We start from the raw sequence: 23,718 nt of genomic DNA on the forward strand, positions 1-23,718 counted from the left end.
CACCACCATGCCTGACTTTGGATACGTATTTTTAAAAAGTGAAGTCAGTTGGATTTGCTGGCAGGTTGGATGTAGGGTGTGGAAGAAAAGAGCTGAGGTTTTCAGTTTGGGCATGTCTGTGCACACATTGGCATATGTGTCTATATAAAGCTTAACATTATCCAAAACTATCTCGTTTCTTTGTTTAGTTATTTTTTTGCTCTACACCATTTGAAAGGGACCTTCCCAATCTTGTTTATTGTTGTATATCCAGTGTCTAGAACAATCTGTCTCTTTCTCTTTCTCTCTTGAAAGAAAATATTTAGCTGTCAGTAATGTGGTTACAGAAAACTTGCAAAGAGCTGTTATTTTCTGCCTTCTGTATTTTCAGCATTGAGTCTGCATTTATTTAAAAATAAACTTTATGTAATTACAGAAAATTGAACAAATTTGCAAAATTATACAATAGAAAATTTAAAAAGGCTTATTATCGTTAAGTGAAAGATTATACATTCTGCAGACAGAATGTTATTTTGAGAGCCAATGTCAATGTGAGTAAATGACCCCCAACCCTATAAAATAATAAATCCAAACCCTGTAAGATCAAATAGCCCTGTGTGATCCACAGGATCAGTTTCCAGGACAGAACAGACTTTATTAGCATTGTTTTACTGCAAAGACATTATTCAGGCCAGTTCTCAGCCACTCAGCCAACAGCTTTGTTTCTGGCTGTGCCAAGTCTGCAAACAGTAGCTGATCATCTGTAGCTCAATTCAAAAGGAGGTTTTTTTCTAGAAATTCCAACCTCCCCCCCATAGCCAGCACATTTCTATTAAATTTGATTGAGTTAAAGTTTCTGAAATATTTCCTGAATGAGTGAATACACACGTGCCTTCAAATACATATGCACCAACCTGAACTAGTTTTGGAAAATACTTTTCTCAGTTAGTTTTACACTTCAGGGGGCAAGCTAATGTCACAAGACATGCTATTCACAGAAATTCTTATCTACTGACTTTGCTAAAATAATTTGCTAACTATTATTACTCACATGAGTGTCTTTAATTCGGTTCTTTGTAAAAGTCGAGCATTGAAGACAGTTGGTTTGTTATTAAGGACAAAGTTATGCATCTAACTAATCTCACATTTTTTCTAAGCAGTGCAAATAAACCAGAGCTCTTCAATGGTTCACAGCTCCACAATCCTTTTATATACATTCTGAAATCCTAAAAGGCTCTGAATACTGAAAGCTTTTTTGGGAACCAATCTAGAATCAGAACCAGAATGGCTTGAACTCGGTTGGAGGTGAACCTCAACTGGGGGCGGGGGGCCTGAAGCTATGTATGATTTTACCATATCTCACCAAAAGTGATGTATATCTGTTTTACTGCAGAAATATTAATGTGTTTGATCACAAAGTGATGTGCTGTGTTATGTAATATACAGTAAAATTACTCAAACATCTTTCTAACAATTATGTTTTCTGAAACACATCTGGGCTCATGGGGTTTGCATAAAGCACTGTAAACCTGTACTGTGTTTGCTGTTCGGGGCTGAACGTGTTGACTTCATCTTTCTTTACAAGATAAGGGTGATGGCTGCTATCTTGCCCTGGTGAATGCAACAGAATTCCTTTTCTAGGCACCTAGAGCTTTTACAGCTCACGTGCATCTCTGGCTCACCTGTGTGTGTCATGCTTTGAGTAGATGCCACTTTGTGGTGATGAAGTTTCTGGCCTGTACCTACCCAGATAGCACAGCCTTGGAGAAAGGTAGCATGAAGCTGGCTGTCTCTGGGCTCCCATCCTGTCATCCATCAGTGATGAGCAACGGGAATTAGAAGGAGACACATTCTGTTCATAGCCAAAGGTGTGGCCCCAAGCCACATCAAAGACACCCCCACCTCTTTCAACCAAAACAACCTTCTGTGGACACCAGGGGCTCATGTATCTTAGGCCAATATCGAAGCCATATAAAGCCTGACAAATCGTCAATCCTGAGCTGGGAACCCGGTTCCACCACGTTTACATAGTGCCTCCTTGGGTAACCCAGTTTCTTGGTAACCCACTAGAAGTAGCCTGACTTATAATAAGCTTACGACGTACTTTTCACCATAACAACTTCCTTTTTAGAGAAGGTATTGGGTCTGTGATCCTGGGAGAGCCCTAACTCAGGGAATTCCATAGCTCCCCTCTTTCACATCTTTAATTTTCTTTTCTCCACCTCCAGATCCCCAAGCTTTTAACTTGGAGGCAGAAGCACTGGTTGTGAGTTTAGAAATCTAGGAGAATCAGCAAGATACACAGACTCTTACAGTCTTAAGAGACCCAGGAGATGAGGGTGTAACCTTTTTCCAGCGCAGGGCTCCCACGATCCTCCAGACAGGTCCAGAGAAGTGATCCCTCATGGACAACAGCGCCCATCTCTGGTCAGAGAAACTCGACTGGCTCCTTGTGCCTCCATATGAGGGGCCTCTGGAACCTCTTCCGGGTCCCTGCAGACATGGGAAGGCGGCCAGCGGAGCCTCCCCTGCTTCTCTCCGGGATTTACACCCTTGCTCTTGGACACCTGGCACAATGTGGACATCTTCAGTTGGGTACCGGGGGAGCTTGATGCTTCACTCCTGGGGTAAGGTGGGGATTAGGTGTTTGGGTGTCGGGGTGTGTGTTTGGAGGGGGTGATTTAAATGACTCTGGAAGTTGAAGCCATTCCAGAGAACATTCAAGCGGCCAGGAGAACCAGAATCTTTTTTCATCAACATCCACAAGGGTCACGAGAAAGGCTGTTCATTGGCCAAGCTCCTAGGCCACCCAAACATGGGAGGGAGGAGGGGAAGACAAACCCCGCCCAAGCCCCAGGGGATAGAGTTGGCACCAAGGACTTCTGGTCAACCCCAGACAGCAGACAGCGGGCCAGGCACTGCCAAAGGTGGAGGCGCGAAGCAGCCCTCTCCAGCCGTCCACTGTACCTCAGCGGCCCGTGGGCGAGATCGGGGTCCGGGTGGGAAGCAGACGCGCAATCGGAGAGAAGCTCCAGCAGTGGAGGAAGAGTGCAGAGAGCTTCAGCTGGGCAGAAGGGGCGCAGAGGCTTGGGGCCAAGCGGAGTTTTCCCTGAGGGTCCCGCGCAAGGCCCCAGCACCCCGGCTAAACCTTTACCGCCGGAGCCCTGAGCCGGCGTCCTTCAAGGGGCACAGAGGGCGCCGCAGCACGCACCTTGCCCAGCGCCACCGACCCTAAGCAGCGTCAAGGAAGGAGTCCCGATCAAGGACAGGGATCTGGGGCCATGGCCGAGGCCGCGGAGCCGGAGGGGGGTGCCCCAGGTCCCCAGGGGCCGCTGGAGGTCCCCGCGCCTCTGGCTGAGAGACCCGGAGAGCCGGGATCCGCGGGCGAGGAGGCAGAGGAGCCGGAGGGGAGCGAGGGCGCAGAGGAGGCGCCAAGGGGCGCGGCCGCGGTGAAGGAGGCGGGAGGCGGCGGGCCGGACAGGGGCCCGGAGGCCGAGGCGTGGGGCACGAGGGGGGCGCACCGCGAAGCGGAGGCCGAGGAGGGAGCCCCGGAGGTTGCCCAGGTGCCCCAGGGAGGGGAGGAGACAAGCAGCGCGCAGCAGGTGGAGGGGGCGAGCCCCGGGCGCAGCGCGCAGGGCGAGCCCCGCGGGGAGGCTCAGAGGGAGCCAGAGGACTCTGCGGCCCCTGAGAGGCAGGAGGAGGCGGAGCAGAGACCTGAGGCCCCGGAAGGCAGCGCGCCCGGGGCTGCGGGGGACAGCGTAGACGCGGAGGGCCCGGCAGGGGACAACATAGAAGCCGAGGGCCGGGTGGGGGACAGCGTAGAAGCGGAGGTCCCGGCGGGGGACAGCGTAGACGCGGAGGGCCCGGCGGGGGACAGCGTAGACGCGGAGGGTCCGGCGGGGGACAGCGTAGACGCGGAGGGTCCGGCGGGGGACAGCGTAGACGCGGAGGGTCCGGCGGGGGACAGCGTAGACGCGGAGGGCCTGGCGGGGGACAGCGTAGAAGCGGAGGGTCCGGCGGGGGACAGCGTAGACGCGGAGGGTCCGGCGGGGGACAGCGTAGAAGCGGGGGACCCTGTGGGGGGCAGGGTAGAAGCGGGGGACCCTGTGGGGGACACGGTAGAAGCCGAGGGCCCGGCGGGCGACAGCATGGACGCCGAGGGTCCGGCAGGAGGGACGCGCCGGGTCTCGGGTGAGCCACAGGAAGGAGGGGACCGCAGCCTCCCGCCCCAGGCGGAGGCAATTGAGGTCGCAGCCGGGGAGAGCGCGGGGCGCAGCCCTGGTGAGCTTGCCTGGGACGTAGCGGAGGAGACGGAGGTCCCGGGGGGAAAGGGGTCCGAGGAAGCGGGTCCCGGGGACTCGAGGGCAGACGCTGTCGAGGACGGGGTAGGGGATGGGCCCCAGCAGGAGTCAGGGGAGGAAGAGGAGAGGCGAGAGCAGAGCCCGGAGGGGCCAAGTGAGGAGGCCGCAGCTGGGGGCGAGGAGGAATTCCCCGACAGCAGCCCACAAGGGGAGGCCTCCAGGTGCGCCGCGGAGCCTGAAGCCCAGCTCAGCAACCACCTGGCCAAGGAGGGCCCCGCCGAGGGTGGCGACGAGGCCGTGCGCATGAACGGCCGCCGGGAGGACGGAGAGGCGTCCGAGGAGCGGGCCCTGGGGCAGGAGCACGACATTACCCTCTTCGTCAAGGTAAAGCTCGCTTCCCTGAACTCTAAGGACGACCCCCTTGCATTCGAGGTCTTAGTCATCTCAGACCCCAGAGGGACGCGCGGGGAGGAGCCCTCGGTGGTGTCCTGATTGTCACCAGGCGCTTCCATGCGCGGGAGGGAGGCGGGACTGCGAGGATTTCCTAAAGAAGAGTTTTCAGAGCATTTGCGGGAGGACTCAATGGTTTGGAAGCAAAGACTTTGGGGGTGGGGGCAATGGAGAGTGCGACGGGGGGCGATGAGGATGTGGGGTTGTGGGTTCAGCATCCCACTGTCCTTTGTCCTGAAAATCCTAACTGGCCCTGCTAGTCAGGAGGTTATTAACGAATTAACTAAAAAGTTAAAAAAAAAAAAAAAAAAAAAAAAAAAAGCAACACATCCTATTGTTGTTCAAAGGGATTTCTGCCAAAGGAAGCTTTAATACTTGAAGGTAGGTTCAATGTGGGAGGTGCCTTCCAGACTCAATCTCAGAGACCCAAAGCTGGTCAATGTTTTCGACTCCAAAAAGGTATTCCATTTTGGTAGAACCAACAATGCACATTTAGGGGGGAAAGTGGAGCCTTATTGACATAGTGTTTATTGAACGTTTTAGCATTTAATTTGGAAGAATACAAGATGCCGTTGGCTTGAACATCATCTGCTTGTATGTCATGTTTTTAACTTCAGTTCACATGGGAAGAGAGCAAGGATTCTGTAGGGGAATCTGTAGAGACACCACTGAGAAAGTTTTCATTTTAAACAGGAATTATTTACAAGGCATGAAAAATAAAAGAACAAAGTCCAGCAGCAGTTCACACCAGGATCTTTGTTTAAAAAGCCTTTTCTGAGGACCTTTGGCCAGACCCAGGAAAGCTGGAGATAATAAGGTCAAGAATGTGCATTGCATGCTGAATCATAATCCTTCAGAAATACTTTCGAGCTTATAGAAACCAGTTACCGTCTAAACCTCTCTGGCTGAAACGCAAGCACATTTTAATAAATAAAAGGAAATGCTCTGAAAGTGATTAACATCAGAATTTTAAAAATGGTTTGGGTGGCGAGGGACTTGGGAAAGAAGGGGTGTGTGTTTCTTCCCTAGTGAGAAGGTGCTGTTTCTGGCCTTTTTCAAGACCCTGGGACATAACCTCAGGACATCAGCCCCTGGGAGACTGCTGGGAAGAGCTGGAGTGCAGTGCTGCTGTGTGGCCCCAAATCTGCTCCTCTCCATCACCTTGGATTGAGAAATTTCCCATTGCTCTGGTTATAGGGATACATGATTCCCGCACACAGCCTCTTAGCACAGTTTTGATGTACAGTAACAGCTTCTGATGAGTCTCCCTGTTTCAGTTCTCTCTGTCCTCTCCAATCCAGTCTCTTTATAATAACCAGTGAGCTGTGGATGAGATCTGATCATTTTATTTCTTAGTGTTGAATTCTTTAGTTGTTTATTGCAGAATTTTAGGTAAATCCCCACTGCGTAGGCAGCCCACAGGCCCTTTGTGATGTTATCTCTGCCTCCTTTCTCTGGCCTTGGCTTGGCGTTGCTGGGTGTCCCCACCCTTTGTTACCGGTGGTCTCGCTATGCCAGCTGGATTAAACTACTTACTGTTCCTTGAGGGAGCCACGTTCTTTCCTGCCTTGAAACTTTGTACATTATGTACCCTCTGCCTGAATGCAGTTTCTTCTCGTCGTCCCTGTCTGCCCTCCTGCCTGGTTATCTGCCACAAGTCCAAGAGTTATCTCTTCCAGTCCCAGACAGATGTCCCTGCTAAGGCACTGCCCTCAGCCTGCTATGTCTCTTTCCTCAGCTGTGTGAAATTCATCGTTCCATCTCCAGCACAGAACACAGGTGTGGGATGGATGTGGTGAAGGCTTGAATGGGTGTCTGGCTGCTGGCTAATGTGGTGATCAAGAACGTGGACTTTAGAGCCAGTGGGTCTGGGATCAAATCCTGGCTTTGCTAATTTCTTGCCGTGTGACCTTGGGCAAGTTACTTAACCTTTTGGTATCATTGTTGTCTCATTGATAAAATGGGGACAATAATAGTACCTAGCCCTTGAGGTTACCGTGAGGAATAGAGAATTAGATTACAGAAAGCATTTAGAAAAGTGCCTGGCTGGAAATAAGCATAGTACACATGTGAGTTCCTATTGTTACATCTGTGTTGCTCCCATACACTTGCTTTGATTTTGCACAGAAACAGTTACCCCTGCCATTATTTATTTTATTTATTTTTAGGGAAAATCCCTCTAGGTACCTAATTACCTCCAATCTCTAGGGATAAGAATGTTATGAAAAGTCGTTTTCATACAACTTGTTTTCTCAAATATTGCTTGGGAGGAGTTTGTGTAGGCAGAAGCACGTGGCCTAGCACCAGCAGCGGGATAGGATGGGCAGCTTATCCACAATGCTTTATTCTGATGATTGACTTGGTGTTCAGTTGTTAACTTCTTTTTTCTTAAGGAAACAAATAGATCTCCAAATGATGAAATTGGTTAACTTTTTTTTTTCTTTTAATTCAGACAAGTTCTTGCTCTGTCACCTAGACAGGAGTGCAGTGGTGCTATCTCAGCTCACTGCAACCTCCACAGACTGGGTTCAAGCGATTCTTGTATCTCAGCCTCCTGAGTCGCTGGGACTACAGGCATGTGCCACCACGCCTGGCTAATTTTTTTGTGTGTGTTTTTGGTAGAGACGGGGTTTCGTCATGTTAGCCAGGCTGGTCTCAAACTCCTGACCTCAAGTGATCCACCCACCTTGGCCTCCCAAAGTGCTGGGATTACAGGCTTGAGCCACCCCGCCCGGCTGAGATTGGTTAACTTCTGAGGGGCCGCTTATGATGAGCCTCACAGTATTGATACTGTGTCTCAGTTTCTTCTTATCCTACCAGTCATGCTCTTTGAAAACAAAATGAAACAAAACAAAAACGACAGACACCAAAGCAAAAAACGAAACTAAACAAACACCCTTTAGACTCATATTTTCTGAGTTTGAAATACTTGATGTAAAATCTGTAAATTAGTTCAGAATAGGATTTCTTTGCCAGAATTAGCCTTTTCTAGGCTCCTTGTTTGAGCTCAGTTTTGTCTGGGTTCTTTTCTACAGTGGACACCTGACCTGGGTTTTGTGAACACACCTAGGTGCGTCCTCATGGTGGGTTTTTACGGCATAGCTGGAGTGTGGAATTCACAGCTGGGCTTAAAGGAAAATACTGCAATATTCTTTCAAACATTCTCCTAGCCTTCATATGACAGCTGAACAAACACATTTTAAAATTCGCCTGTATTCTATTTGGGAACTCCTAACTTTCACATTTCTTCCAATTTTTTTTTTTTTTTTGAGACAGGGTCTCACTATGTTGCCCAGGCTGGTCTCCACCTCCTGCGCTCAAGCAGTCCTCCTGTCTCAGCCTTCTGAGTAGCTGGGACCACAGGCACGCACCACTACACCCAGCTAGTTTTTAAAAAAAAAAATTTGTAGAGACGGAGGTCTCACTTTGTTGCTCTAGCGGGTCTTCAACTGCTGGGCTCAAGTGACCCTCCCACTTTGGCCTCCCAAAGTGCTAGGATTATAGGCACAAGCCACTATGCCTGGCCTCTCTTCTTATTTTGTTAAAAATAAATATATTGGTTACAAATATACCAAAAAGTAATGGCTAACTATGTAGTAACATGTAATAATAATTGCCCCACATCTACTTCTAATTAGTTATCTAATATATTCTCCATCTTTATGAGAGTTGTCATGTTATTAATTCATCAGTTTGTTTTATTGTACAAGCATGCAAGGATATATTTTTGTACAAAAGCCAGGAACATATAGCACCAGCCAGGAAAGTCCTTAAATTATTTTGTGGTCAATTAATTGCTGATTATGCTAACTTTTAGTTTTGTTTTCTCAAAGAAGCGTTAATTATTTGTCATCAAATTATAGGGTAACTGTGCAATATATTTAGTAAGAAAGGTTCTTTTTCTTTCCTCGTAATAACAAAGGGTAACAACATAATAACATAATCACACAATAACATAATAACAACAGGCAAAACACTAGCAGCAAAGAGTTAAGTAAGAACTTCATTGAAGTAAGGAGTTCAGGGGTAGTGGAGATTTAGTCACACCAAAAAAGTCTTGCGTACAGCTTTGGTTGCCCTAATCTGGCGTGTGAGCTTTGAGTCAGGGTCTTCGGGTGGGACAGTCTGAGCTACAGCTTTCCTGGCAGATTTGACATGACTTAAAAAAAACTTCAGTGTTGACCAGTGATGAGTCCTGGGCCACTCAGGATTTGGACACCACCTGTTTACCTGTAAACAGTTATTGCTGAGCTAAAAAAGCTTGCCTTTGTGTTCACATGTGGGTTCTCCAAAGAGGTGAAACTGACCTGATGAAACACAGCAAAACTCAAGAAGGACATGGCCTTTGAATAAGCACTGTCATCCAGAAATAAGCCCCCGCCCCTCCAGAAAAAAAAAAAAGAGCCTTCCAAGCATTGTCACACCACAGCCGGGCAAGAATGAGCCAGGACCAGCAGCTGATGGACTCCTGGTAGACCAGTAAGCTGTGGCTCTCTGTGGCCATGTCACTGGGAGAGAGCATATTGAGATTTGTTCTACGGGGCTGGGTCTCCGGGGAGCTTGAAAGGGAGGTGTTATTTTCACAACTATGTGTGTGCTATGTGTTCTGAAGGAACGTGAGCAAAGATGCACTTCTGAGACTTTCATTCTCCCCTAAAAACATTTTTTTGTAATTTTTTTTATTGTCTTAGAAAATCTGCTTATGGATGACATACATGAAATCAGTGCCGGGTTACTTGGGGTGGAAATTGGTGGAGAATGATGTTTTGTATAATCTCTTACATACAGACAGGTGTGAGTGTACACATGCACGCTGGGGGTGGGGATATCCCCGCCACACTCAGTGAGAGCCCTGTCATCATTGCTTCTCTGTTCTCACCACCTGCCACTGCAGTGGGCTCATGGCAGGCCCTCCACTGTGCTTTTTGGTGCAGATACATAGTGGGTTGGGTGGACGGCTGCTTTGTAAGACACAAGCCCAGTTCCCCACTGTCCCAGCCCAGTGTCCCTTGTGAGAGAAACAGAGCCACCTTTTTCCATGGAGACACCTTGGCAGCAGGGTTACAGGATGCTGGTGGCTTTGGGAATTTGCAGCTCTTTCCTGCCATGTGCACACATCACAGCTCCCGTCTCTGTCTGGGCTGACGGGCCATGTGCTTCATGAAAACAACCGTGTCTCTTTACCTTCAGCACGGGTCTCTTCCTCCCCTCATATGGGGTTTCCTTTGTGTCCTTGGTTTCACACAGCCAGCCTTTGTCGGCTGACTCAGATATCCCATTTCCTTGAATATCTAAAGACCCACAGAAAACCTTCAGAAATACTACACTGGGTTTTTAGGCATGTAAATGTATCGCGTCCTTTCAGATAACTAGATAAAACCTAGAAGTGGAAGGAGTATGTGAAAGCCAACACTCCGCTCCGTGCTTGAGGCTCAAGGGGATCCTCATGCTATGGGTCCATATGTTAACTCAATACATGTGGATGTATTTCCTACTGTGTGTTGGACTCTGTGCTAGAGTCTGGGGACACGTTGGTAAGCAGGACTGACAAGCTTCTTGTCCTCCCAGAGTTTACCATCTAGCACAGAAGACAGACATGGGGCAATGTAATACGTTATGTCTATAGCATCTCCACTGGAAGCCTGCACTGCAAAGACCATGTAGTTTTCCCCATCATTGTTCTTTCAGCCCTTTGCATGCTGTTTGACACATAACAGATAGCCAGTTAATGCTGGTAGGAAGGGAAGGGGGATGGCGGATGAGCAGCAGGCTACAGGAGCATGCAGCAGGAGGACTTGCAGACACAGCGGTAGTCACTAAATAGTTGTTGATTTAATTATATTTGGTGAGACAAAACCATTTTCCTTTCCAGTCCACAGAGTGTGGGATCCTCTGATAATGACTGGTATAGATTCTTCAGGATTTTCTAAAATAGGTGATCTTTGGTCTATCATTCTCTGAACTCCTGTCATATTCGGTAAAGAAAAAGTTTTTGTGAGAGTTATAAAGGCATTCAAATCTTCTAAAATTTTCCAGCATTAATTTTGTTTTTTTCTGCCTGAGTGTTGATTTATAAACTGGGCCCTATACCTGGGCATAGTTGGGGGAGACATTTTCTTCACAACATAGACAGTTTCCAAAAAAACACCCCCATGCTTTTTGTCAGCCCATTCTCCTCCCCACAGGGAGACAGTATCTAAGTCCATCTTCGGCTAAAATCCACGCTTGTATTGACAGGCCCACTTCCTCCTTCTGAAAGCAACATTTTAATTTGGAGCTGTTGGTGCTTAGGTATAAAATCTATTTCATTTAATGCTGCTATGAAAATTTCCCAGTCTTGAATTTAAGACAGTCTCTTATTGTTTTTTCCTCCTCTTGAGTGGGGGACCCTGCCAAGCTTTCAGAACTTTACTCTCAAGTTAGGTGGCAAATGGGCTAACAATTTGGTATATGTTAAGAGTTTGTTATAAATGATACTTATGCCCCAGCTGATACTACAGTATGGTATTTAATGTTGAAGAGAACATCATTAAGAGTGTGGTCAGCTGCAATTAATAAACTATCCAGTAACAAGTGCCTTTAATCAGAAGTTTATTTTTATCATACAACAAGAAATCCAGAGATAGGTGGATAAAGCATCTTACCCCTGTCATCAAAGGCACAGATTAGTTCATTGTGTTCTGTCTCTCTGTATCATCAAAAGATGGCTGCCTTAGCCTTAAGCACCAAATCCTGCCTAGCAATATCTCAAGTAGGAAGCTGGAGGGAAAGGCCAGGAGTTTTCTTCTTATTCCCATTCCTCCTTCATCAGGGAGGAGAAATGCTCCTGATAACTCTTGCAGCAGACTTTTCCTGTGTCTAATGGCTGGAACTGGATTCTATGCCCCAACCCCCTCCAGGTCTTTTACAAGCACAAGGGTGTGAGATTGGCTTATATATACCAGGGGTTAGCAAACTGTAGCATGCAGGTCAGATCTAGCCTGCCACCTGTTTTTGTACACCTACAACCTAAGAATGACTTATGTTTTTAAATGGTTGGAAAACATTAAAAGAAGAATAATTCATGACTCATGACAAATATATGAAATTCAAATTTCAGGGCCCATAAACAAACTTTTTTTGGAACCCAGCCATGCTTGTTCTTTGACGTATCCTGCATGATTCCTTTTACTCTCCAACAGCGGAGTTGAGTAGTTGCGACAGAGACTCTGTGGACCACAAAGCCCAAAATATTTATTACTGGGCCCTTTAAGAGAAAGTTTACTGACTCCTAGCTTATACCTACTTTTATTCATCATCTGGGGCTAGATACAATGCCATTCACGCAAAATTGGAGTTCAATTTAGAAGGAAAATGGAGAACAATTGTAGACGAAAGAACCAGCAAGCTCTTTCACAGTGAGTAAGAAATATTTAAGACACTAAACATCTATATATTGTTAGAATTTTTTTTGCCTACAAAAACTATAAAAATTTTGATTTATGTAAAGTCAAAATAAAATGTAGGTTAAATATATTTATACAAATTTTAGTATAACATGTTTATGTAGTCCATGAGATTATTTTGTAAAATCTACCTACCATTTTTTTTTGGAAAAGATAATACATTGAAATAGTAAAATTTAGAAATATAAAAAGATATAATATAATGATAATTAAGTCTTCTTTCACCTATGAAGCCCAGCCTCCCAATTTTTCTCCCTAGAGATACCCACCAAAAATTTTTCCAGAGATATTCTATGCAAATTCAAACTTATCCTCACTGAACTATCTATTCCTGTGTAACAAATTGTCCCAAGACCTAGAACCTTAAAGCAACAAACATTTATCATTCAGTTTTTCTGGGTCAGGAATTTGTGAGTTGCTTAGTCAGTTCTCATGCTGTTATAAAGAACTGCCCAAGACTGGATTTATAAAGGAAAGAGGTGTAATCGACTCACAATTCTGCGTGGCTTGGGAGACCTCAGGAAACTCACAATCATGGCAGAAAGGGAAGCAAACACATCCTTCTTCACATGGCTACAGGAAGGAAAAGTGCCAAGTGAAAGGGGAAGCTCCTTACAAACCATCAGATCTGGTGAGAATTCACTCGCTATCACGAGAACAGCACAGGGGAAACTTCTCCCATGGTTCAATTATCTCTACCTGGTCTTGTGCTTGACACATGAGGATTATTACAATTTGGCCGGGCGCGGTGGCTCAAGCCTGTAATCCCAGCACTTTGGGAGGCCGAGACGGGCGGATCACGAGGTCAGGAGATCGAGACCATCCTGGCTAATACGGTGAAATCCCGTCTCTACTAAAAAATACAAAAATCTAGCCGGGTGAGGTGGCAGGCGCCTGTAGTCCCAGCTACTCGGGAGGCTGAGGCAGGAGAATGGCGTGAACCCAGGAGGCGGAGCTTGCAGTGAACTGAGATCTGGCCACTGCACTCCAGCCTGGGCGACAGAGCGAGACTCCATCTCAAAAAAAAACAGAAACAAAAAAAAACCCCAAAAAACCCATCAGATCTCATAAGAACTCACTCACTATCACAAGAACAGCATGGGGGAAACTGCCTCCATGATTCAATTATCTCTATTTGGTCCTGCCCTTGACACACATGGTGATTACTATAATTCAAGGTGAGATTTAGGTGGGAACACAGAGCCAAATCTTATCAGTTGGGTAGTTCTGGCTCATGTGGTTGCAGTGAGGATGTCAGTTAGAGCTGTGATGTCATCTGAAGGATTAACTGGGGCTAAGGCTGTGGTTTCATTAGAAGGATTTATTGGGGCTAGGGCCATGGTCTCATCTGAAGGACTTATTAGGGCAGGATAATCCACTTCCAAGATGACTGACTCACATGTCATTTGGCAGGAGGTACAGTTAGTTTTTTACCACTTGGGCCTCTTCATAGGCCTTCTTTAGTGTCCCCACAACATGGCATCTGGCTTTTTCCGAGCAGGGATCTCAGAGAGACCAAGGAAGAAGCCATAATGTCTCTTACGACTTTGTCTCAGAAGTCACATGCTGTAACTTCTGCCTTATTTTATTCATTAGAAATATGATCACTAAGTCCAGTCCCTCAAGGAAAGTGGAGTTAGACTCCACCACTTAAAAGAAAAGGCAAAGAATTTGTGGACAAATTTTTAAAACACCACATCTACCTTTTTTTTTCTTTCACAAAAAATAGTACACTGGAAATACATTGGTTTACATCTTGCTTTCTTGCCTTAACAATATGTCTTGGAAATTGCTCCTTATCAGTGCCTCTAGCTCTGTCACATTCTTGTGAAAAATGTCATAGTATTCTGGTGATGCTTATACTCTATAATCATTTCCCCATAGGTAGTTGTTTAGGTAGCTTCCTCTTTTTGATATGTTAAATAATGGTGTAGTGAATATCCCTCCACAGATGTATAATAATATATAGGAGCTAAATTCTTAGAAATGGCATTGCTAGGGGAAAGGATGTGCATATTTAAGATTTTGACAACCATTACCAAATTTCCTCTTCAAAGAGGTGCTACCATGTAATGCTCCTTTGACATTATATCAGTGCCATGTTTATTTCTCCAAACTTCTCTGCTGAGGTTTTATCAAATATTTTGAATCTGAGAGGTGAAAAGATGTCTATTGTTATGTAATTTGTATTTATTTTATTATGTGTGAGGTTGAGTATACTTTTATATATTTAAAAAGTAAATAAGTATACTTTATATATTCGTATTTGTTTTTCTGTGAGCTGGCTGCTTATGTTCTCCGCAATTTTCAAATGGGCTTTTGACCTATTCTTTCTGACTTTTATGTTAATGAAGTTAGACTTTTGTCTGTCATATGTGTTCTATACATTTTTATAGGAATGCGCTGACTGTTTGCACTGGAAAATTTATCCTTTTAGTCTTAGTAATTTCTTGTAATTGATGCATGGGAAAGCAAAGTGTGGATGATGATGGCACTCTTAGAATCTCCAACTTCATTTGTTGACATCTTTAAATGTTGCTTACTCTATTACTTCTTAAATACTGAAGAATCAGGTATTTCCAGTCCTACCCTCTTCCCTCTATTTTTAATTAACAGTTACATTTTATCAAGCATATGCCCTTTTAGAATGAAACCCCATGTGACATGGTAAGAATCCCTTTTCAAAACAAAGTTTAAACTGTATAGATAGCAGGATCACTTCATGCCTATATCACCCCATCTTCAAATGTAAGATATATCACTTTGATCTTTGTATACTATTCACTGAAATCTATTTGATTCCCACAAATCAAAACCACTGTGAAAATATCACCTGTGATGCAGTGATATAAAAATATTATCTCTAAGGTTGTGTCTCTTAGCCAGATGGTCTATTTGTGCTCCAGTCTATGGAAAGAATTGACCAAAATTTATAGAGAATGAGGAGATCCAGAGAATTGTGGAGGACAATGAAGCCTACCTATAGCTTATGTTTAAGGAGTGGGAGGGTGATACGGTTTGGCTCTTTGTCCCCATCCAAATCTCATCTCAAATTGTAATCTGCACATGTTGAGGGAGGGATGTGGTGGGAAGTGATTGGATCATGGTAGCAGTTTACTCCATGTTGTTCTCATGATAGTGAGTGAGTTCTTATGAATCTGATGGTTTAAAAGTGTGGCACTCCCCCTTATCCCTACCCTGCTGCCATGTAAGAAGTGCCTTGCTTCCTCTTCACCTTCCACGGTGATTGTAAGTTTCCTGAGGCCTCCTTAGCCATGCGGAACTGTGAGTCAATGAACCCTCTTTTCTTTATAAATTACCCAGTCTCTGGTAGTTTTTATAGCAGTGTTAAACTGGACTAATACAGAGGGAAAACTGAAATGCTCAAATATCAAAAGTTGTTTAAAAAATAATTTTGAAGCTTTTGTGGAAAACAGACTCTGTTGACATATTCCAGATTTTTACTACCTTTGTGGATTTTATCCTTCAACTCAGTGTTTCTCTTCTTTTAATAGTATATGGCTGTTCACATAAAAGTTGAGTCTATTGAAGTAGGGAGAAGTAAAAGCTGCTTTTTTTTTTCGTCCTTCACACTACCAAGTGCTGTTTTGCACCCAAATGTATATTTAAAACAAATATTTATTGATTACCTGCCAAGTAGCAGACATTGTACTTGGGGCTGGGGGTGTAACAGTGATTAGAATAAACACAGCCCCTGCTTTTCTGGAGAACTTCAACCTAGACAGTGATCCAGAAAAAAACAACTACCATGCAACATGAGGATGGAGACCTCAGGAGATTGCTGGGCCACGTGGGAAGAGCAGGCTGGCAGGCTGGGCAGTGACAACAGTCTAGGGGAAAGTTAGATTCTCGATCTCTGACCATGAGGCCTGGCCCCCTGCCATATGCCCCTCTATTGGAATATGAATCAATTTATCAATCTATCTGCACAACAGATGAATGACAGCCATGTAGAAATAGCTACTCTGTCAGGTGGTCAGTTTTTAATTATATATTTTGTAGAATGTAATTTTATATTACTATCTCATAACTTCTTTTCACCTAAACCAGTGATGTCTCAGCAGCCAGATTGTGTTTACAGACATTGACTTTGAGCATACTAACTCAACAACTATTAAAGTACTATGGCATGTGAAAGATTATTTCCTTCCTTCTCTTTCTATGGTAGGAGATTACAATGAGGAGTGTAAGTGAAGGCCAAAATGAGAGAGAGGAAAATAAATCACTGTAATTGTAGTACACAAGCAAGGAGGACCTGGAAGTGTGACCTAGATCATTCCATGTCTCCTTTCTGCAGTTATTTCTTGATCTCTAAGGAGCAGCACTTATTTTTACAAAGGAGAGGCACCACAGTGCTGATGAAGTAGCTGTCAGTTCCATGGCACCCTTTTGGTTTCCAGGTGTGAGAGTTCAGAACTGTCCTGGAGAAGCCAGGCAGTCAGGTCCTCTTCCATAAACCTAGATTTTGCCTTCCGGCTAGGGAGACTCTTCACTGGGGAGGGTGGCTGGCTGCTGAGAGAGAAGAAAGCCTGGACCCATTGTTCAGGCTTTATACTTTTATTTTCCTAACTTTGGTGGGGTGGTGGTGGTGGGGTGTAGAATGCTGCAGTCCAGTAGGAGGAAGCTCATGTGCACTCCGGCAGTTCCCCCAGCAGTGACCCTGGTCCTCCTCTAGCCACCTGGGGACATGGGGATGACGAATCAGAGCAGGGAGGACACTGTTTTATTCCCTGGCTGGAATACACAATGATATCCTAATGGGGTACTTAGCATGAAGGCCAAATGGCCTGTCCAAGACACTGGGCACATCACAGCCATCATCTGCTTTGAAGGCCACACAAACTAAAGGTGTTATTGGTCTGGAGGTCCAGTGACACCCTTTCTCCCTAAATGAGAAAAATCAACACCTTTTTGGTGCCTTTGGTGTCAGAGCCTTGGAGGTGAGTTCAAAGAACCTCAGAAAGACTTAACTCTCTCCCCCAGCTTTGTTCTCTCTGTTTTAACTCCGGATTGGATGCCTTCAACTCTCTTCCCATAAATGATCAAACTGGATGAAGTTTTAGGTTGCACTCAGTCGCCAAACAGAGAATCCAACGCTTAAAGAAACTCAGAGGCATGAACACATCGGACATGGAGGGGGGCATTTTTTTTTGTTGTTAGCTGCCCTTTTTACTAATATATTATGATTATTTGAATCATAAATAACAGCAATAAAGCAAGAATGATCTGTCACTCTCCAGGCATTGAGGCTCTTGCTAAGGGAAGTCCTGCACATACGTAGCACCACCCACGGCTGAGTACAAAACAACAGCTCCATTGCTTTTAGACACTACTGAGGTTTTTTATGCCTAGTGTTCCATTACTGGACCACTAAGCTTGTGGGAGCTATTTATATCCTACTGCTCAAGGTCATCGCCAAAGTCTGCTTTTTCACACAAAAAATTTGCAACCTCAGGCATAAATGGGTTAAGCCAGTTCAAGTTAGTAAATAACTAAAATGCTCGAAGCATTTATTAATATAATTAAGAACATATGCTTTGGCCAGGCACGGTGGCTCACACCTGTAATGCCAGCACTTTGGGAGGCCGAGGTGGGCAGATCATGAGGTCAGGAGTTCAAGACCAGCCTGCTTAACATGGTGAAACCCTGTCTCTACTAAAAATACAAAAATTAGCTGAGCATGGGGGCGGGCACCTGTAGTCTCAGCTACTTGGGAGGCTGAGGCAGGAGAATCGCTTGAACCCAGGAGGCTGAGGTAGCCGTGAGCTGAGCGAGGATTTGAGCGAGGTTTACCTGGGTGCCACTGCACTCCAGCCTGGGTGACAGAGTGAGACTCCATATCAAACAAAACAACAAAACAAAGCAAAACAAAATAAAACAAAAACCCCAAACCAAAAACATATGCTTTGAGCATTTTGGCACAGCCTGGAATCATATGGTGTAGTGGTGGATTAAAGATGGCTGCCATTTCTTTAATACTCCTATTAAGAAGTGAGGTGTGATTCTCCTCCCTCTGAATTGGGCCTGACCTTAGCGACTACTTGGTAACCAGTAGAATATAGTGGACCTGATGCTGGGTGATTTTTGTCATGCAAGACTGTGTGGCTTCTGCCTTATTCACTGACCATCCTGAGGTCACCATGCTGGAGGGGCTACCTGTAGGTGATCCATTTGACAATCCTAGCTGAGGCCAGGCTTCCAGCCATCTCTACAAGATGCTGGGCATGTGTGTGAAGCTGTCTTGGCCCCCTCAGACCAGACCATCCACAACACACTGGGCATGTGTATGAAACTGTCTTGGCCCCTCAGACCGGCCCATCTGCCAGCGGAACACTGCTGAGTAACCTTCGTCAGCGCCACACGGAACAGAAGGATCGCCCAGGCAAACCTCGCTCAAATCCTTCTCTCACAAAATCATGAGGTACAATAAACCAGGTACTATAGGCTAATACATTTTGGGTAATTTGTTAAGTGGCAATTGGTGACTGGGATATGCCATAACTGATGTCTCCTCCAAGCTAGTGAAATCTGAGTGGGTGAAAAGACAGGGCTGGATGGGAGGTGTGGAGTAACAGTGGAAAGCAGTTCCAAGGGGGAGGGGGCAATCAGAGGAAAGGAAGGAGGCTCCACGCAGCCAGTCGTTCCTTTTGGTGCCTGCATTTTTTCCCTTTTGAGTCACTGTAGGGATTGGACTACTCTGTCATTCAAGAACCTAAACCACCAGGGTATATAAAAACAGGCTGCATTATTAAGCAGGCTTTCTAGAACAAGATGTTCCTTTGTTGCAATAATTCCTTGTGAGAATTTCACAAGGAAATAAGCTTTTCATCTCCATGTAAAAGCTTCAGTTGGTATCAGGCCATATTATTAAATATGGATTAAAAATAGCCCTGGAGTTTTTAAAGCATAATTCATATATGAGAGTAGATGGCAAATACCAGTTTGTTTGTTCAAGGACTTCTTACGCCTTGATTCCACCTGCTGTTACAATGAACACTAACATAATTAAGCCTTTTGCTAGAACTGAAAGCTAGGAGATGTGGTTCAGTAATTAATCAATGTGGGTCAAGGGTAGTCACCCACTTAATCCATTGAATAATAAATTAATTGTTACAACAGCTGAAAAGAAAAAATATTATACATTCTTGGGAATATGTTTAGGATTAGTAGGGTTTTTTTTTGAAATATTTAGACCTATGTTTGAAAGTGTTAAGATCTAAAATAGATTTCTTAGCATCTAAATGTAGGGGTGAATAAAGTTAATTTCTAAGTTTTAATGAAGAGTGAGAAGTCTGTTTTAAGGGAAACCTAGCTCCTTTTATGGCCTGGAGCGAGGAATCTGGACAAATTTTACTGATAATTGCAGACAATGACCACTGGGTGGAGCTGTCCGCTCCACTGGGGGTATGGTTTGAAGGATTGGTTGAGCGTGAAAACAAAGTCAGTCTAGAAAGTGAGGACTTTTATTTATTTCCAAAAAAAAATTCTTTTCTAAAATAGGCCTTGCTGCAATGATGATACACGTTTCCTTTATAGACTTACAAGAAGTGTGATGCCTGCTGTTCGTGTCATGGGTTGAACTGGTATAATACCAATGGACAATACTAGCAAAGATGTGAAAACAAGGGGACACAATATTCTTTCCCCTCATTCCTCATCAGTGTGGCAAGAGAGAGGACCAGCCCCTCCCCGCCCGCCGTCCTCCACTATTGGTTTGACTCTTACTGCGCTAGGAGCCTTATTTCTGCGGCTGGATTTTGTTGGCTGTTGCTGTCCTCGCTGGCTATTTTTTTCTCCCCACTAGAGGGCAGGCGAGGGAAGACAAAAGACGAAGAACAATGGGCCACCCGGGTGGTCTCCTATGCGGCTAGTGTTCCCCTGGCCTTGCAGAGAGGCTAAGAAGCGGAGACGCCTTGCAGATGGTCTGCACAGACGCCCCGTGTGCCCCATCTGCTGTGCCCTTGCCCCTTTCATTGCAGGATGGCCTGATGCCTGCCCCACCCCAGATGGCTCTATCCTGCACCTAACCAAGAGGTGGGGGATAAGACCAGCGAGGGTCTCTAGTTTGCTAATATAGACTGTAGAGGAAGAAGGGAGAAGGTGGCTGAGCTGAGAAAGGCTTGGGCAGAGGGTGCAGGGAGACAACTGAGCGGACCTCAGCAGTGGGTCTCAGGACTGGGATGCAATGAGACTAATTTTCCTCCTTCTCTAAGGGAGACTTGACTTGTCTCTAAGGGGAGACAGAAATTCCAAAATTTGAGCTGAAGTAGCAAATTCTGATGGCCGCAATGTCAGAATTTCCCCCAAAGAAGCCTGTTTGTATTCTATGACTCCTTCGAAGGTGTCCGAGTCCCTTCTAGAAATTGTGAAATAGGTCAGGTGTGGTGGTGTGAGCCACTTGTCCAGCCAGGATCTTCCTTTCTAATCTCTCAGGGCACTTTTATGAAGCTGCTGTCAGTGTGGGGTGAGGGAATGAGGTGAACCAGCTGTCTCGCTTTTCAGAGAGAGCTCGAAGGGCTCCTTCTTTATTCTTCCTTTGCCTGAGGAGGACGCTGCGCACACCTGCATCTTTGAAGCCAACAGCCCTCTTGTTTCTGCCTCATGAACTGCAGTTCCAGATGCAGGGAGAGGGTGGAGCAGAGAAGGAGATGGATTTCTGGGCACTGCACTTCCTCTTTGGTTTTCCACATCCCCAGCAGTCGTGGTGAGACCCACTCTTAGGAAGACGTTGTCAGTGCTCAGCACAATCCCACATGTGCGTGTTGGCATCGGAGAAGGCCAGATGATCTGGTGTTCGAAGGTACTTGGATGAAGAATGATGTTTTTCCTTTGGGAATTGGGAGGTGCATTCAGAACAACACCAGAGATGGCTTCTACGGTCTGTGTTTCAAAGCACCTGCCTTGCATCTCACTACCTTTCGGGGTATTATTGTTTATTATTATGTCCTGCTCATTCTCATTTCAAGTTCACTTTCTTATATGGAAGGTGCTCTAACAAGTGTCTCATTTGGTTGGTTAAGGGATTTGAAGCTTTTTCTTCTTTTCCTGAGAACCTTCTGGGGCTGGATGGATTTGGTGTCCATTGGTACTGCTTGACATAGCTCCAGGGGCGCTAAACTCCCCAGTGCAGACTGGACTACAAATGCACCCTGAGACGTTGTGCAACGTCCGGCTGGGGCCTTCTCTGGGGACTGCGGCTGCTGAAGATTTTTCTTTTCAATCCACTTTCTTAGGTTTGGCAGAAGCTTTTGGACAACTCCATGTCTTTGTTGGCTCTCTGATACTTCCTTGAACACTTTATCATCTTTGATTCACCCCAACACAGCGTGAAATTATGCTTCTTGCTCCACACCGTCTTATCTGAACAGATTCTTGTTTGCTTTTAGGAGCCATTCTGACTCTAGCTCTCTAGTCTTGAGGCTAGACAAGTTTCTTCTTCTTTATTCTTGGAAAAGACTCTTTATTTTCTGAGTCTGTTTCTCATAGTTGGATCACAGGAACTTGTTTGGAGCTTCCGGCAGGAATGTCCAGACCCTTGTATATTCCCTAACAAACGACAGACCTCTTGATGGGTGAGGGTGGGGTGAGTGGGCGTCTTTCTCTGGTCCGGCTCACAGCTCAGAGGAGGTGAGGGCACAGCGCTGCCTGGATATCCAGGTGTGCAGGATCAGCCTGTAGGCCAGTGCTGTCACCCCACAGCACAGCCAGGTTATCGTCACATGACATTTTCTTCTCGAAATACAAAGCACATATCTTTTCCAGTTTAACTGCCTGCTGGCACCTTATTGTAAAATATTTGCAAGTTATTCTCTGTAGAGAACAACATCTTATTGCCTCCTTTTCGAATTCCAGTTTTCTAAAGACTTACTTTGCTTTACCCCTTAACACAGGACTGAAATATGGCAATATCTTAAGTCACCAAACTTGCGTAGATGGGATTTTGGGGTGACACATGAACTTATTTGGAAAATCCCAGCCTCTCCCTTGTGTGGTGTAGGTGGGTTTGTCTGCATGTGGCAGATGAAGTGATCGTCACCCTGACACTGGGTTGCTGTGTTCACCATATAATTCGCAACCAGTTAGGGACATTGGTTTCCTGGTCCCTGAGCATAACTGCCCCCTTTGAAAACAGGAGACTTTGAATATCTGCTCCTCAATTGGTTTGTGGACAATTACATGAAGCTGATTTCAGGCTGGGTCAGGGTTAGGGAATCCTGAAATAGTATAGGTGCCCCCTCCTTTTCTTTTCCCCAGGGTGAGGGTGGGAAGGGAGTTATAATATATGCCCCACCCCCAAAAAAATAAAACAAACATGTGGCACAGAAAAGAATTCCTTATAATAAAGCCCAGAGTGTTAGCCTTGGCCAGCCAGGCTGGTGTTTCTCCTTGTTTGGAGAGCAGCTGATCCCCTTTGGTCTTGGGCCATGGCCTTCCTCTTGTGTGGGTCAAACCAGGCCATACAATGTAGTTGTAGTCACTCACAGTGGAAAATGGGGGAAAGTAAAGTTTCCAGATAATTCCATAATGTCTGAGGTATCCTAAAGCTCTCTCTTTAAATTGCTAACTTCTACAGGGAGGTATTGTATGTCTTTGCTTGCTGACAAAGAACTTTCAAGTTTAGCAAACCAATTTTTTGTGAACTAGGAACCCTTTAACTTGTAAAGATTCAGAGGCTACAAGGAAATGCAAAACTGAAATCTAACACTTAAAACTGGAGAAGTCACTCCTCTGAACATATTAACAGTTCTAATAAAATTTTGTGATTTTCCATTTAGGAAAATCACAGGTTTTTTATTTGTTTTTGTTTTTTGTTTTTTTTAAATTCTGACCCTGATTTTCCTGCTTTGGAAGCTTAAAGCCAAGTTTTCCGATTTAATACATAATATGATTTTTATGCACTCCTGGTTGATTCTTTTGTCTCCTTTCACCAATTCAAAATGTCAGGCTGGCTTAAGTGTAAAGCTTGTGAAACCCGTAGTTTTGGTTTAGTAATACAGGCTTTCCTTCAAATCACTGTGGCCAGGAAAAAAAAAAAGGGAGTGTCAGGGGGAAAACTAGCAGGTTGATACAGATTAGGTTTCTTAAACATGAGGAGATAGGGCAAGGTTTACTAAATTTGCATTTAAATGAAAAGTACCATGCCACTCTACCGTTGATCTGGCATTGGGTCCTACAGCACAGTGTGCAATTGCCTCGCTCCTTTACAAGCAATTTTGTTTGTGCTGAGAGCCGTTTATTTGTTTGCTTTTTCTGTTGAAATTGTTCCATTAAGGAAGGCAACTGCAGGAGAAACTGATGACGTAATTGATTGAGGTGGCTCTTGTTCTATTTGCCCTTTAAAATGAAGCAAAACTTTTCAGTGAGATCTATTGATAACTTTAATTTAGCAATCCAAATCTTCTTAGTGTCTTAGGTTGCCATTTTTTCAGTATTCCAGGTAATTTAATTTTAACATTTGAATACTAGGATACTTTATGGCAACAATGAGCAGCTGTAGTAATTAAGACAGTTTCTCAAAACTG

General features: G+C 45.0%; 1 protein-coding gene across 1 annotated transcript in view; it reads left to right on the forward strand.

Annotated features, from left to right (window-relative positions):
- Nucleotides 1–2,845: 2,845 nt before the first annotated feature.
- LOC105472678 (chloride intracellular channel 6) overlaps nucleotides 2,846–23,718 on the forward strand; it is a 47,885-nt gene continuing 27,012 nt past the window's right edge. The window contains exon 1 of the mRNA XM_011726139.3: nucleotides 2,846–4,664. Within this exon, the coding sequence (XP_011724441.2) occupies nucleotides 3,261–4,664 (1,404 nt within the window). The 5' untranslated portion in view covers nucleotides 2,846–3,260. The remainder of the gene's footprint in view (nucleotides 4,665–23,718) is intronic.

This window comes from Macaca nemestrina, chromosome 4 (genome assembly GCF_043159975.1).
Source record: "Macaca nemestrina isolate mMacNem1 chromosome 4, mMacNem.hap1, whole genome shotgun sequence".
Classification (NCBI taxonomy): domain Eukaryota; kingdom Metazoa; phylum Chordata; class Mammalia; order Primates; family Cercopithecidae; genus Macaca; species Macaca nemestrina.